At 42.3% G+C, this 15,104-nt stretch overlaps 1 protein-coding gene across 1 annotated transcript in view; it reads left to right on the forward strand.

Annotated features, from left to right (window-relative positions):
* Nucleotides 1-15,104, forward strand: part of LOC146816658 (meprin A subunit alpha-like) — a 120,985-nt gene that overhangs the window by 55,187 nt on the left and 50,694 nt on the right. Inside the window, exons 8-10 of the mRNA XM_085610562.1 lie at nucleotides 12,050-12,271; nucleotides 13,207-13,353; nucleotides 14,365-14,580. Of these exons, the coding sequence (XP_085466688.1) occupies nucleotides 12,050-12,271; nucleotides 13,207-13,353; nucleotides 14,365-14,580 (585 nt within the window). The remainder of the gene's footprint in view (nucleotides 1-12,049; nucleotides 12,272-13,206; nucleotides 13,354-14,364; nucleotides 14,581-15,104) is intronic.

The following is a 15,104-nucleotide window of genomic DNA, read 5'->3' on the forward strand; positions in this document are numbered from 1 at the left end:
TAGAAAAAACACACAACCAATAAAAACTAAAGATACAAAAATACCTCAATTATGGTTCAAGTAATACAAACCAGATGGGACCGGAACTTGGCTGATTGACAGCAAAGGTTGATGCAACAGTTCAAAGCCTTGCTGCGTGAAAACCATTAAGAGCAATGTGTGTCTAGGTGTGCAGTTTTATATCACCCTCAAGGTATTGTTGCCAAAATAACAGTAAAGAAAGTATGGTACATTATTTAAAAAAATAGATATGGAGTAATAATTACAAAGAAAACACAGTTCAAAAGTGATTAGTGTTAGAAATTATTTAACTGTGCAGGAAAGATATTGTGCCAGATGCAAAAGAGAATGTGTGGTGGAATATGGACAGTGTTAGCCAGGGTTGCGTTGTAGAAGATCAGTAACAATAATGTTGTCAGCCATTTATATTGTGGATTAAATACTGTGTAGAATAACATTGCTCCTTTGGGTGTATGAAGATTTGTTTAACTTTTATGGGAACAATTTAGCTGGGTGATATTTTTTGACAGATTATGTTTAGGACTGATATTCTGGTATCAACCCATTAGTCAGATTGATAAACAGGATTACTAGACTCGGCGTACCAGGGCAACAAGTCCATGTACGACTAGCTGACTAGAACCTCAGATATAGTTAATTAATGCTAACTTGGATGGGATTGCTCACAAAGTTTTTTGCATAGATGCATGCAACTGTGTTTTGACCTTCGCTTTTGCCCTGGGGCACACAAATTGGTGTATATTACAACAGGTACAGGTGAAACCCCCACACAGGTGTCAGCTACACCTGTTAAGCTTATTTATGACAGTTTACTAGTCAGATAGGCTGTGCTTATTTTAATCCTGTGGTTGCCAATGGGGCCGATGGGTACTCATTCAAGGTGGCCAGTACTCATTTTTCCCCCATCAGACTTTCTCCAGAGCAAGAGAGGTTTAGACAAACAAAGGGAAGGAGGTGGAAGAGAAAGATGGAAATCAATCTCACAGGGGGAAAGCAGAAACCTGCATGAGTGAGATAGAGGGGCAGGGAGTGTGTGCTTCGGTGGATCCTTCACACATGGAAGTTTGGATTAAAATTATGACTGAAGAAATTTTCCCTGATGAAGGGCACTGTCCCGAAATGCATTGGGATTCGGATAATAGAAACATTTGAATTTTGATTCCCATAGATACCTGTGACTTTTTAACACAAAGAGAATATGATTTGATAAAATATCAAGATTAATTAAATTTGCAATACAATTCACGAATACTTGACGTTTTGAACATATACTATCAAAAAGTGAAATATCTAGTGGAGTGCAAGGTGGGGACGCTGATCTCATTGGAGACAACACATGTATCTTCATGCCCTGGATCAGAGAGCGGTACCCACGTGCACCTGAGACCAGATAACCAAGGTCTACCACAGTTTACCCGAGGAGTGCCACAATCTATATATTTTCTATAGTAGATTAAAGAGACATGAGGTGGATTCTAGACTATGCAGCCTTGATATTCGGCACACTAACATCCAATAGCTCTGGCTGTGGTCTTCTGAGCAGAGCGTTGGTCACTGGTACTCAATCTTTTACAAATTAAGCACTGCATACCACTAGACTGGAACTCGCTCTGTAGGAAAATACAGATTCAATTATAATATTGCAGAGCTCACTTCCACCTATTTTGCTTATTGTACCATGAGATGCCGGATAATTTTTTTTAAAAATGTTCAAAATAACTTTTTTCCATTCTATTTTAAGGGAGATTACCTAACATTCCTCCCCTTCCTTCAGACCCTCTTTGAAATTGGAGGTAATTGCTGCGCTTTTCCACACTTTCAGTACCACTTCCTTCTGGATCTCTTATCTGTTGCTTGTACCTACTGACAAATCACAAAATCCATATGCCCTGGGATGTAATCAGTCACTTACGCCATTATTTTACTAAACTATGGCAACCTATGAACCTCGTGTAAGTTTTGTTTGTGCGTGTTTTTAAATTACACCTGTTTAGTGTGTTTACCAACCTGTCCTTCTAAGTTTACATAATTTACATCAGCCATAGGGAACAATTCTAGGTGGATGGGATGCATTAAAAGTACAATTAAGGCTGTTTTCCAGCTATAGGCTCCTCTAGTTCACGTATAAAGTTAAGTACACCAGTTCCAAGATTAGGGAATTGTAGCATGTTTTAACGTAACTTTTTAAATACCCTTTTCTCTCACTTATATTTTTGCTTATCATTTCTTTTCTTCCTCCAACCTCCTGTAAACACTCGGTTGATGGGTGCTCCTTTCCATTCTTTCTGCAGCAGTTACGCCTGGACCTTTCCGGTGTAAATTAAGTACACAGATAAGTGTGGGAAAAACGCTGAAAATGTTAGCAAGTGTCTAAAAATGACTTCTGAGTGGTTTTGCACCACATTTGTATTTGATATCCTTGACCACTCCTCTGACCCCTGACCATGCCCTGAAGTGACACTTGAAAAAATGTGAGACTGTAAATTACAGATGCATACTTAAGTTACCCACTCTTAATTTGATTATTTCTACCCTTGTAAATACAGTGTAACTTTCACAAGTTAGAGGCAAATGTCAGTTGCAAAGAAGAATATGTCCTTTCCAAAAATAGACCATAAATTAGACCTCACTAGGTGCTTCCCACGTTTGTCTGGGGATTCCTTGGCACTGCTTTCACATACCCCCGAGTGAGCCAAGTAATGTAAAATGCGTTTACAAATGTAACTCCATATTCAACTCATATCTGAGTAGATACATTTGGTGCATTGCCTATGGATTTCAATCTGTGTCTAGCTCTGCGGATCGAAAGTAAATGACACAGCTGTAAATTCTCACTTTTTTCCAGATCTACCACGGACCTGTGGTAAATAAAATATTACGCTCTCAGAATTTTTAGTATATAAATAAGATCATGCATAAAGCAAGAGGCTGAGTCTGTGGTATCAGGTTCATAAAGGGCTTTATTCCAATAACTCGAGTCAAAGGGAGAATATTACCATCACCACAAAGGATCTGGAAAGGGACTCAAAAGTATTCTCAATATTCTCAAAACATTATTCACAGAGTACAGTATATATACATTTCTCAATTGTACGTAAGCAAAAGAGCAAGAGAGAATGAGATAAGAGCATGTGGGCGTGTAAGTAGGCGTGAAGGTGGGCGTCCATGTGGGCGTCCACTTGATGATAATAGGTAATTTGTCATAGGTGGGTGGATACCTGGAGGGGGTTGCGTGATCTGCTGGAATTGTACTGGAACTTTGCCTTACTTGTGCTCAACTCGAGCATGACGTGTAACTGACGTGGGGAGGGTTGCTATGCAACCGGACAAGTCTGGAAGTGAGGCCTTCAGTGAGTGAGGCCTTCAGTGTCAGGACGACCAGCACATCTTGTATTATCTGATATCCGATGTCTGGAGCAGGGACTGATTTGTGACATAGGTTGCTCATCACCAAGAGCCGATGTGGCATCTATTTCTTCATTTACTTCATTTACTGCAGAGGCCTTACATGGGGGCTATGGGCTTTTTACTGACGTGAGCTTTGCAATCTCACAAAGAGAGACAGTAAGGCTGGGCTCCCTCCTTGCAGATGGGTCGCGTTCATTCCTCCTTCACCAGGCAAGAATGCGGCTCTGTAGGAGTAAGCAGATAACCGTGCTCAATACTGTCTCGGCACCTCGGTCGGGGCCCCTTTGGCTGAGGCCCAAGTGTGCAAGGCCAAGGATACGTAGCTGCAGCTTTCAGAGCGTTCTGAGGCATGAAACCTCTTTTCGGCTCTGGCTGAGCCATAAACATGGGCTTCATGAAAATGCAGGAAAACATGATGAAAAACGTGTAGGCCTCAATACAGATTTGTCGTTTCTCTCATGGGAGACTGGATGATGGCAGGCCTCGTTATAGCATAAGCATCATGATAGAAAGGCCATGGAGGGGAAATACATAGGTTACATGTATGTGCACATAAGCGTTGGGGGGGGGCACATGGGGACACATAGGCCTCATAGATTTTTATTTTCCTCATTCCCTCCTTGTACCCTAGTGAACCCCCTATGTAACGTCTATTTTCATGAGACAGTCGATCTGTTCTTGCAGCATTATTTTTCCATTTTCAATGCTTTGTAAATAGGGATGTGGAACACATGCAGTAGCACACAGGCCACAAATGGCCGGGCCACACTGCAGACATAGGCAACAACTGAATATCATTAATAGTATCAACCCACAGACGGTCAACACTTTCCATCCCCAAGCCGATATTAATCCCCAGAGCCAACCGGACCATGTCCACGTGCCTGGGTCTTGATGTATGTTTTGGGCAATCTTGTGGAGCCTTGTTATTGCTTTGTATTCTTTGGCATCACCGTTGATGGATGTCATTAAGGCAAACCATGCTCCGCAAGAACCATTATGGGAGAACGGAAAAGGAAAAAGAGGCAACACTCCCTTTACCTTCTGATACGGGGGAAATCGGCCACAGACCCAGCAGTCTGTAGCATTGCTAGTCTGATGTGAATGGTGCAGCATCTGAATAAAGGTATTGTTGCGTAAGGCAAGTCGATATGATAGCTCATGGGATGGCAGATCACTAAATGTGTGCTTTATGGTATCATTAGTGGAGGAGTATAAGAGTGAGGCAATAGGAGGAAAAATAGCATGTAGTATTAAGCTGATACATATTATCGTGATGCACAGAAGAGATAGAAAAATTACAGTCACTATACATCTACCACGTAATATTTTACAGTATTTGCTTTTTATCTTGCTCTTTTTATCAATGTTAATGTCCAAGATCTTATGCGAGCCAGAATACATGTTCAACCGCTTCACCACCTAGTGGACTTAATTGATCAAACGGGTTCTGACTTTTTAGATCTGAGTTTAACTCCTGCTGGGGAGTCTCCTCTAGAAAAGGGGGCTCTAAGTCCAAGCAGTCAGTTTTCTTTTGGAAAGTACAGTTATTCCCAAAGTAACGTTTGCAATGATGTATCCATCCTTTCCGTCCCTCGACTTTAACGGCGGTCCTTGTTGTTAGCAACACCAATTTCTGCGTCTTCCACCTCGGCTTAAGAGGGCTTGATCTATCAAAGTTCCGGATCAGCGATGGAGTGTCCCTTGACCTGGGTGTTGTCAGGGAAGGCGGCAGCAACCTGCGAACAACAAGAGAGTAGTGCAGACATCAAGGAAGCCAGGTAATCTGTCAGCATGTTACTATCAACATCAGTAATCTTTTAGGCATTGGAGTGCCCCACATATTTGGTGGTCTACCAAAGACCACTTCATAGGGAGATAAGCCTGTTCTAGAATGAGCTACCATTCGCATGTAAAAGAGGGCAACCGGCAGGGCTACCATCCAATCTACACCTTTGTCTGCGCAAATTTTTAATGTACGATTATGTCTTTCTACAAGGCCTGCTGCTTCAGGATGTCGCACACAATGGAATTTCCAGGTATACCCTAACACAAGGGACACCTGCTTCATTAGTACCAGGACATATTTGTAACCTCTACATCTGTTTATTTGGATATAATCCATTTGGAGCACTTCAAAAGGGTGGTCAGGTGGATGGAATCCACCTTGTTCCATCGGAATGCCTTTACCTGGATTGAATTGGCAACAGATCATACATGTTCTGACCTTTTGTTTCGCTGCTGCACGCAGGTGCTTGTTGAACCATATATTCTGTAAGCTATCTATCATTGCTTTCTCTCCTAAGTGTGCAGGACTATGTGCGGTATTTATAATCACTTGTACCATCGAATCAGGAAGAAACCATGTGGATTTGCCCTTATTCATCCAACCCTGATCAGTCAGTACCCCTCCTTGTTCCGACCATTTCTTTAATTCGTCTAGAGTAGCATGTGTCTGAATGTCTTGTACATCCCTGGAAGGATCCCTAACTGTCATGGCTTTGGACAGTGATAGTATCTGTGATTTTGTCATGTCTAGTGGGGTCTGAGCTGTCTGTTTAGCTGTTCGGTCTGCCAGATCATTGCCTTGGGAAATGGTATCTGTGGCTCTAGTATGTGCTTTACATTTTAGGATAGCTATGGCTGTTGGTAAATGTATTGCTTCCAGTAGGGCTTGAATAAGGGGGCCATGCTGTATCTTGGCCCCATGAGAGGTCAAGAAACCTCTTTCTCGCCACAGAATCGGTGTAAATGTTTACTCTCAGGTGCTTTAGCTCTTATGCACGCTTGTGTCAGGGCGATGAGCTCTGCTGCTTGTGCTGACAATATGTCTATTCTTTTAGTCTCTATTATTACAGTATCAGTAGTCACTGCATATGCTGCCACTAATTCTCCCGCCCCTGTCCTCATGCATGAGCCGTCAACTTATAGTGTTAGGTCGGGGTCTGGGAGTGCAACGTCTGTCAAGTCTTGTCTTGGTTTAGTCACGGTATGTATTACTTCAACACAGTCGTGTGGTGAAACGCTTTCTGTACTGGAGGGCAAAAGGGTAGCAGGATTCAGTATGTTGCATCGTCTGATCTCTATGTGTGGTTGAAATAGCGTCAACTCATAACCTGTCAGTCTAGCTACAGTCAGGTGTTGTGTTTGTGTCCGGTTCAAGAGAACCTCTACTGCGTGTGGTACTTGTACTGTCAGAGGGTGGCCCAGCACTATCGAGTCACTTTGTCTTATGGCTAAGGCCGTTGCTGCAACTGATTTTAGGCACGCAGGCAAAGCCTGTGCTACTGGGTCTAATGTACTAGAAAAATAAGCACAGGGCTCGTGTTTTCCTGCATGATCTTGTGTTAGGACAGATAGTGCTGTTCCATCCCGCTCTGTCACAAAAAGCATAAACGATTTGTTGTAATCAGGGTTTGCTAAAACTGGTGCTTGACATAAAGCTCTCTTTAATTCTTCAAATGCCACAGTGTGTTCTTGTGTCCAAGAGAGGACTTTAGTAGAAACTGCCTCCTGTGTCGTCAACTGTATTAGGGGCTTGGCTATGTAAGCATACTGGGGAATCCACTGCCTGCAATATGAAGTGAGGCCAATGAATGCACGTACCTCCTTTTGTGTCTTGGGCTGTGAAAAACCAGAAATCAATTGAATACGTTCCGGTGCCCACAACTAATTCCCCTGAAAGATCACAATAAAACATGAGAAAAAGGGGAAAGCACCATACCTATTTCCTCGGCTTAATTTCTAAGGGGGCTAATTTCTAAGGGGCTTAATTTCTTAAGGGGCTAGCGGGAAGCGAACCTCCTCAGGGGCCAGCAGAAAGCCAATATTCTCCTCCTTCCCCCCTTTTTGACAGGAGGAAATCTGAAACAGATTTCACTGCTGTCAAACACTATCAAACCCTGTGTCTTGTCAACACTATTAATCCCTGTGTGTAGCTACTGGGCGTAAGCAAAATTATAGGAGATACACAGCGTATTTGAAACGGCGAGAAATCCTTCAAATTAATGTACAAACCTCATTGTGTTAGCTCATAAGCTGGCCAAATGACATCTCATATGCAAATGTCCCTATTACATGAACCTACACCAACCTGAAGTCAAAATTAATGCTAGGAGGCCCTAATAGGAATGCTAAATTACCTAAATATTCGGAAAACCAAGTTTAAGAACAGTTGTTAATGTTGATAATTAATAATTTATCTGCTAAAGAAATCAGTCATTTTGCAATAATTTCCACCTATACAATAAATAGCCTAATTTAAAAACAAGTCAACTTTTGGGGCCACCACTTACAAGAATGAGCTTACTAAAGCAAACTATAAAAAGGAAATCCTGTCAGATATTTTCTCATTACCCTAAATACCGAGCCTCATTTGTCACTCTGGGGTGGCAGTCCTTATTTAAAACAGGCCTTTCAAGAGTTAAGATGCGAGTGCATAGATCATAATGGTTCCTTAATGTCCAATCTGGAAACATATGACCGAGGCTGCCTGTCTATAAGAGAAAGGCAGTCATGTGATACATATTTTAGTCTTGCATAACTTTTTTCTTCTTTTATTCATCTCCAATACCAATTAGACATACACTGATAACGTGTTGTCTGCTATTTTGACAGCATGATAAAGGTAATATCATGTCTGTTAAATTTAGTAATTGTGAACAAGTTCCAGCCAAGCGCAGCGCAAAGATTTACGTCGTCACGTCCATCTCTGTAACGCCCAGGAGAACTTGTATCAATGCCAAACATACTGGTCAATACAACACAAAAACAAAACATATATAAAATACATATGCCAAGCCATCAGTATACCAAGCACAGAAAGCATAGACAATTACACTAACATATATAAATGAGCAGCGATGCGCAATTACAGTACCTACAGCTCAGAGGCGAACATTCTGGCCTGCTTAATTTGTCAGGCTTATAATCAATAATTGATTTACCTGCCCTATACACCCCTAACTGACAGTGGGTCATCCCAATGATGACCAGCTGGCAGCTGAAATCACCGTGTCAAGTCTGACACACAGGATCAGCAACAATAATCAAAAATGAAGAACACACGAACCTGTCTTTTTTTTTTATATAAAAATGAGCTATGCATCTTTGTACACAATGTACCCTCATGTCCTAGTCGAAGATGCATCTCCCATCTTTCCTCACAGACCCGTAACCACTGGATCATTTATCCAATGCAACTGGTGGCAGCTTGTGGCCACAATTCAAAAATGTCTGAATTTGGAAATCGTTTTTATATAGGCACATAGCCCTTAAAATTCCAAGCAAGAGCAACATTTTACTTTCTGGCCAGAAGCAATATAACAATTGCTAAAAAATAAAACAAATCTTCTCCATAGACATTTCCTCGGGGCACTGGTTTTGCACAGAATAGAACAAGGGAATCTTTCTCGACTTACATTTCTCAGCTGCCCTGTCTTATCAGAGAAGCTAAAAATAGCCCCTCAGCGCGGCCTGAGCCTGGGCTGCCAGCCATCTTTTTTTGTTTTTCCTACTCCTGGCCCCCAAGGCTCTCCGGCTGCAGGCATTACACAGATGCGATGTCAGAGAAGCTTTCTAAGCAGTGCCTCTGTTCTGCTCCTCTCACCGGCCCCCACCTACACTGGCTACAAGGTCAGAATCTGTCTCCGATTTCTGTATCACATTCTGCTCTACACAGCCCCCACCTTCTCCTCACTCTGAAGCTGTCAAAGACAAAAAGACTACTCAATTCCATAAAAACTGCAATAATTCGCCCAATTGAAAAATTATTTTTACATACAATTTGCTCTCAGGGGGTCATAATCTTACCGACTTGACCCAGCACATTGGCTCACTGGACCACCAAGAACACAAACCTGTATTCTTGAACAATTTGCAAATTCGAAATACCCACAATTCTTTTTCTCAAGCTAAACCCTTAATGGATCACTAATTATTTTTCGTTAACACTTTGGACATTAGGGGTGTCATCAAATCACAGGTGTTGCTATTACCCTAGCTACACCCCTCTCAAGTCCCTTTTAACAACGTAATCAAATGTTGGACCATGAAAACACCAGCTATGCGCTGTTCGTTTGGTGGGAGGCTCAAGAACCTTTGGGCTACTATATCATTATTACATGTATCGGGGTACTTGCGGTGGCACTCCAACTGGTCTTTCTACTGGGGCCACTCTTGCTAGGTCCTCTGAAAGGACGGGATAAATACCAGCAACGTCAGTATTTCTTTTTCTGTCAGCCTGCGCTCATTTTACCTGCTCCACTTCCTCCTGTAACATCTTTTCCTTGGCTTTTCCAGACTCCAGTCTACTTCTCTCTGCTTCGTGAAACACTTACTCTGTCCTCCTATGTGACTCCTTGCTCCAAAACTCAATGGCATCCTTCCGAGCTGGTCTACATTTTCTCTTTCATAAGAGTGTTTCGTTGTCTGTCTACTTGTTCTGCTTTTACTCGGATACCTTCCTCAACTAATACGTTTTCTCGGGCTTTGTCTGAATCCTCCCTACTTTTCTCTTCTTTTCTGAGCGCTTTCTCTGTGCGTCTATGCAATTCTTTACGCCATAATTCAATGGCATTTTTCTGTGACTGTCTGGCTGTCTTTTTCCATAACTCTTCTTCTACTCTCATGATGCAATCTGCATCCCAGGTCCCAGCTGCGGGCCACCTCTGACTTTCTGGTAAATCCTTGGTGTAGTCCACCCATAAATCAAGAAATAATACGGCATCTAGGCCATGCTTATGATACATAAAGTACCCTGGAGTGTCCCTAGGTGGAATGGGAACAGCTTCTTCGAGTACCCCTTTTCTGGTTTTGATCTGTCTTAATTTTGAAAAGAGCGGCATTTTTAGACCTTATTACTTGAACACACTTAATACAATAAACACAATAATGAACAATCATTCACACCACAATATGTAGAACGTATTAAAACATTTAACATTTAACAGTTAACGAACGATGATAACTAATAGGAAACTAGTTACTGACATAATACTAACACTAGAGAATACTGAATTATATGCAAGACATACTAGATATACTGCTAAACAGTACAGATACACTGCTGAAACAGTGCAGACCGGATTTGTGTACCCAAACCCGTCTTGACTGGCACAACCTAATGTGCACGTCTAACTGCCTCCCCAGCAACGGTACTCACCGGGTAGCACGGAACGGAAGGCCTCGGAACTGAACTGGACTAGACCAAACTGGACTGGACTGGACTCGACTCGTGACTTGGATACTTCGGAACTTCGGAATCTGGTGGGCCTCTGTATACCTCGGACACAGCTCTCTCGCAGGTGGGCTCTGGGTAGGACAATCTGCGTTCCTCACCGCCTCGTCTGGATGCCTGGTCGCAGTCCGTCCCCTTCGTTGGCCTGAGGGAGTTGGCGGGAAGACCCGCGACGTGCGCGCTTGAAGTCCGTCACGGCTATGGAAGGGGGCAAAACTGGACCTTCATCTCCGGCGTGTGGGGAAAGAGATTAAACTGTTCGGGCGCCATTATGTGGTAAATAAAATATTACGCTCTCAGAATTTTTAGTATATAAATAAGATCATGCATAAAGCAAGAGGCTGAGTCTGTGGTATCAGGTTCATAAAGGGCTTTATTCCAATAACTCGAGTCAAAGGGAGAATATTACCATCACCACAAAGGATCTGGAAAGGGACTCAAAAGTATTCTCAATATTCTCAAAACATTATTCACAGAGTACAGTATATATACATTTCTCAATTGTACGTAAGCAAAAGAGCAAGAGAGAATGAGATAAGAGCATGTGGGCGTGTAAGTAGGCGTGAAGGTGGGCGTCCATGTGGGCGTCCACTTGTCTGGAAGTGAGGCCTTCAGTGAGTGAGGCCTTCAGTGTCAGGACGACCAGCACATCTTGTATTATCTGATATCCGATGTCTGGAGCAGGGACTGATTTGTGACATAGGTTGCTCATCACCAAGAGCCGATGTGGCATCTATTTCTTCATTTACTTCATTTACTGCAGAGGCCTTACATGGGGGCTATGGGCTTTTTACTGACGTGAGCTTTGCAATCTCACAAAGAGAGACAGTAAGGCTGGGCTCCCTCCTTGCAGATGGGTCGCGTTCATTCCTCCTTCACCAGGCAAGAATGCGGCTCTGTAGGAGTAAGCAGATAACCGTGCTCAATACTGTCTCGGCACCTCGGTCGGGGCCTCTTTGGCTGAGGCCCAAGTGTGCAAGGCCAAGGATACGTAGCTGCAGCTTTCAGAGCGTTCTGAGGCATGAAACCTCTTTTCGGCTCTGGCTGAGCCATAAACATGGGCTTCATGAAAATGCAGGAAAACATGATGAAAAACGTGTAGGCCTCAATACAGATTTGTCGTTTCTCTCATGGGAGACTGGATGATGGCAGGCCACGTTATAGCATAAGCATCATGATAGAAAGGCCATGGAGGGGAAATACATAGGTTACATGTATGTGCACATAAGCGTTGGGGGGGGCACATGGGGACACATAGGCCTCATAGATTTTTATTTTCCTCAGACCTACAGCAGAATAAAGTCCCATGTTACTAGGGACCACCAGATTTTGTCAAATGTATGAAAGATTGATAAAAATATACTGACACTTATCTGTTTTTAGGTTATGCATATGCCTTCGACAAGTTTGATGAAGACTTTATTTCCGACCTCAACACGCCATACGATTATGACTCAGTTCTGCATTATGGGCCATTGTCTTTTAACAAAAATAACAATGTTGCCACAATTACAACGAAAATACCTGCATTCAATGACATCATTGGGCAGCGACTGGATTTAAGCAAGATTGATTTGGAGAGGTTGAACCGAATGTACAATTGCAGTAAGTTTGTTCTACAATGCCAAAATATTTTTCTGTACAACTCTGGGTCAGTACAAACAATGTCACAACCAATCTTAGAAAATATGTTAAGGTCAGTATGGAAGACAGAGAACACAAAATAATTTAAACGTCAATCTTCATAGAAGCTACGCAGTGCAGTGTAAGGAAGGATGTTCAATTGTGAACTGATAGTATAAAAACAAAGATTTATGGGATTCAAGCATCTGCATATGGAGGAAAAATGTATGATGTTCATGAATCTGCCTACACTACAAAGATTCTCGACTCTGCATGTATGCCAAGGATTCAGAGGAATCATGAATCAGGGTACACTACAAAGGTTCATTGGATTTGGGACTATGCCTACCTCACATTTTAATGCACCTGCCTATTTGAGTTAGGGAATGTGTTGCTTGACAAAGAGATTGTAGGCAAAAATGGTTTTAGGTTTGCAGCATGGGTGTTTAAAGTCGGTCCGAAAGGCCTTTAAATACCAGATTGTCAGGATCTCACCATAAGATAAATTTACATACATTGATGCTGAATTGAAATCATTTACATAGTAAGTGGATTACCTGGCATTGAATTATTCTCTCCTGGCCTATGCAATGCATGCTTGTTTTTATTCCAATTCAGCCATGATGTAAAAAAGTGTTAGTACAATCTGAGAATTAGACCATACTTGTGTCAATTGACTTTATTGGGTTGCCTTTATTAAGAATGTCATGCCGATTGGCAGATATACTAAATTAAATAAAAGATGTGTTGATAATGGTACAATTCAATGTTCTACAGTTAGCACATGGCTCCAAAACAATTACTTTAAGATACTTTTGCAAGACATTTAACAATTGACAAACACTGAACTATGAAAATCATGATAAACCTTGTGTCATATTTTTACCTGTGCATGACATCTGTTTTTTGTAACACAGCTTCAACACACTCCATGTTGGACCAGTGTTCCTTTGAGTTAAGTAACATCTGCGGGATGGTGCGGATGGTACAGGATGGTGCTGAATGGACCCATATAATTAGCAAACCTGGAGAGGAAGACCATACTTTAGTTGGAGGCTGCAGAGGTAGGCTACATAGCAAGAAGCCTCTTTATTGACAAACTGTAATGTGCAAAATACACAAATACTGATTATAACATAGAAGATGGGTGTAATACATTAAAATGTATACATAGTTGTGGGAAAAGTTGCTTAATTGACACTAAGGGCCTGATTACGATGTCAGTCGGAAAGCCTCCGACTGACAGACGGATTCCCCTAGAGCGTGTCGGAACCATCCACCCGACTCGGTCGGAAACAATTCCAACCAACCGATTATGATGCTTGTGGACGGAAGGGGAAGCATTTAGTCATTCCGAATCGGTTCTGACTGGCATTGGAGAATCCGATTCGGTCGAAGACGATTCGTACAGCTCAACGGACAGCGTTTCCGACCAAATGATTAGGATGTCATATTCCGACAGCCTTTCCGACTAAGTCTATCCGACATGAAAAGGCTGTCAGAGACTGACTTTGGGGGTCCCTTCCAGGCCCCCTTCATCCTGAGTCCTCCGGTTTGGGGTGGAGGGGTCCCCAAGGGGCCCCCATGTAAAACCATGCTCAGTGTGGCAAGCACCATGGGGTGCCCGCCACAGGGTGCAAGGCTTTTCTCATAGGAGCCTGTGTTGTCCGTCAGAACACAGCCTCCTATTGAAGTCAATGGGAGTCTTCCGAACAGTGTTTGTAAGCATCATAATTGGTCGGGAGGAACCGCCGACTGCGAGTTGGTCGAAACCTATTCGGACAAGGAGTAGGGCGGTTTAGTTTCCGACCGACATCGTAATCAGGCCCTAAATGGCTTGAGCCTGCCACAGATGAGTGGACAAACACAATGTTTTAAAAGGCCGATTATGTTCGAAACATTATATAAAGTATTTAAAACAATAATGGCCTCTTGGGGATGTGCTGTTCTCAAAGTGTCATATTTAGCATCCTTGTTGTGTTAGGAAAGAGCTGTAATATTCTCCAGATTACCCTCATGGCTGTATCTTAAATTTCTTTAAATATTTGACTGAAGTGTCTATGTTTTCTTTGGAGATGGGGGATACTTTATGTACTTGAATACCATGAATGGTCAACGGGGACAATCTGCTTTACTGGAGTCTCGTATCCTGTACCCGCAGAGGTCCAAAAAGTGCCTCCAATTTTTCTACAAGATGAACGGGAGTCCCCAGGATCAGATCATTGTATGGATCAGAAAAGACGATGGGACTGGAAATGTTAGAAGGATGTTAAAATTGAGAAGCATAAATGGTAAGAGAAATCTATTTTCTTAATTAACACATTTTTTTTACCTATTTTAGCTGCCTGATTGCTACCCCTTCCAGGCAGTTGTTTGCACTGTGATTACCACAACTCTTAAGTATTTGGTATAGCGCAGTTTAAATGGGAGCTGCATTTTGGCAAATGTTATTCCTCATTAAACGTGGAAAAAGCTTCTATTTGGCTACATAAATGAGTTTTGCAATCTTTCTTTCTTCTGGTGAGTGCTACAAGCATTTCTGTGTGGAGGAGTGCTGGTATGAATTACTATTTGTATTCATTTTCAATGATGCTTCATTTAGTTTTTACAATAATTGCTAGATTACAGAAAGCTGCACCAGAGTGCCAGCAACCTCTATGATAATTATGAAAATATACTTCTTTGCATAAAAGATTTGTGAGAAATTAGGGTAGTTGGTTGTAGGCGGTGGGGCGAACTACTGTTCAAGCAGCAGCCACAATCCATGTCAGGGTAAACCACAAAAAGTCCCAAATTACCCTGTGCTTATCCTTCT

The sequence above is a fragment of the Triturus cristatus genome, chromosome 6, assembly GCF_964204655.1.
Source record: "Triturus cristatus chromosome 6, aTriCri1.1, whole genome shotgun sequence".
NCBI classification, from domain to species: Eukaryota; Metazoa; Chordata; class Amphibia; order Caudata; family Salamandridae; genus Triturus; species Triturus cristatus.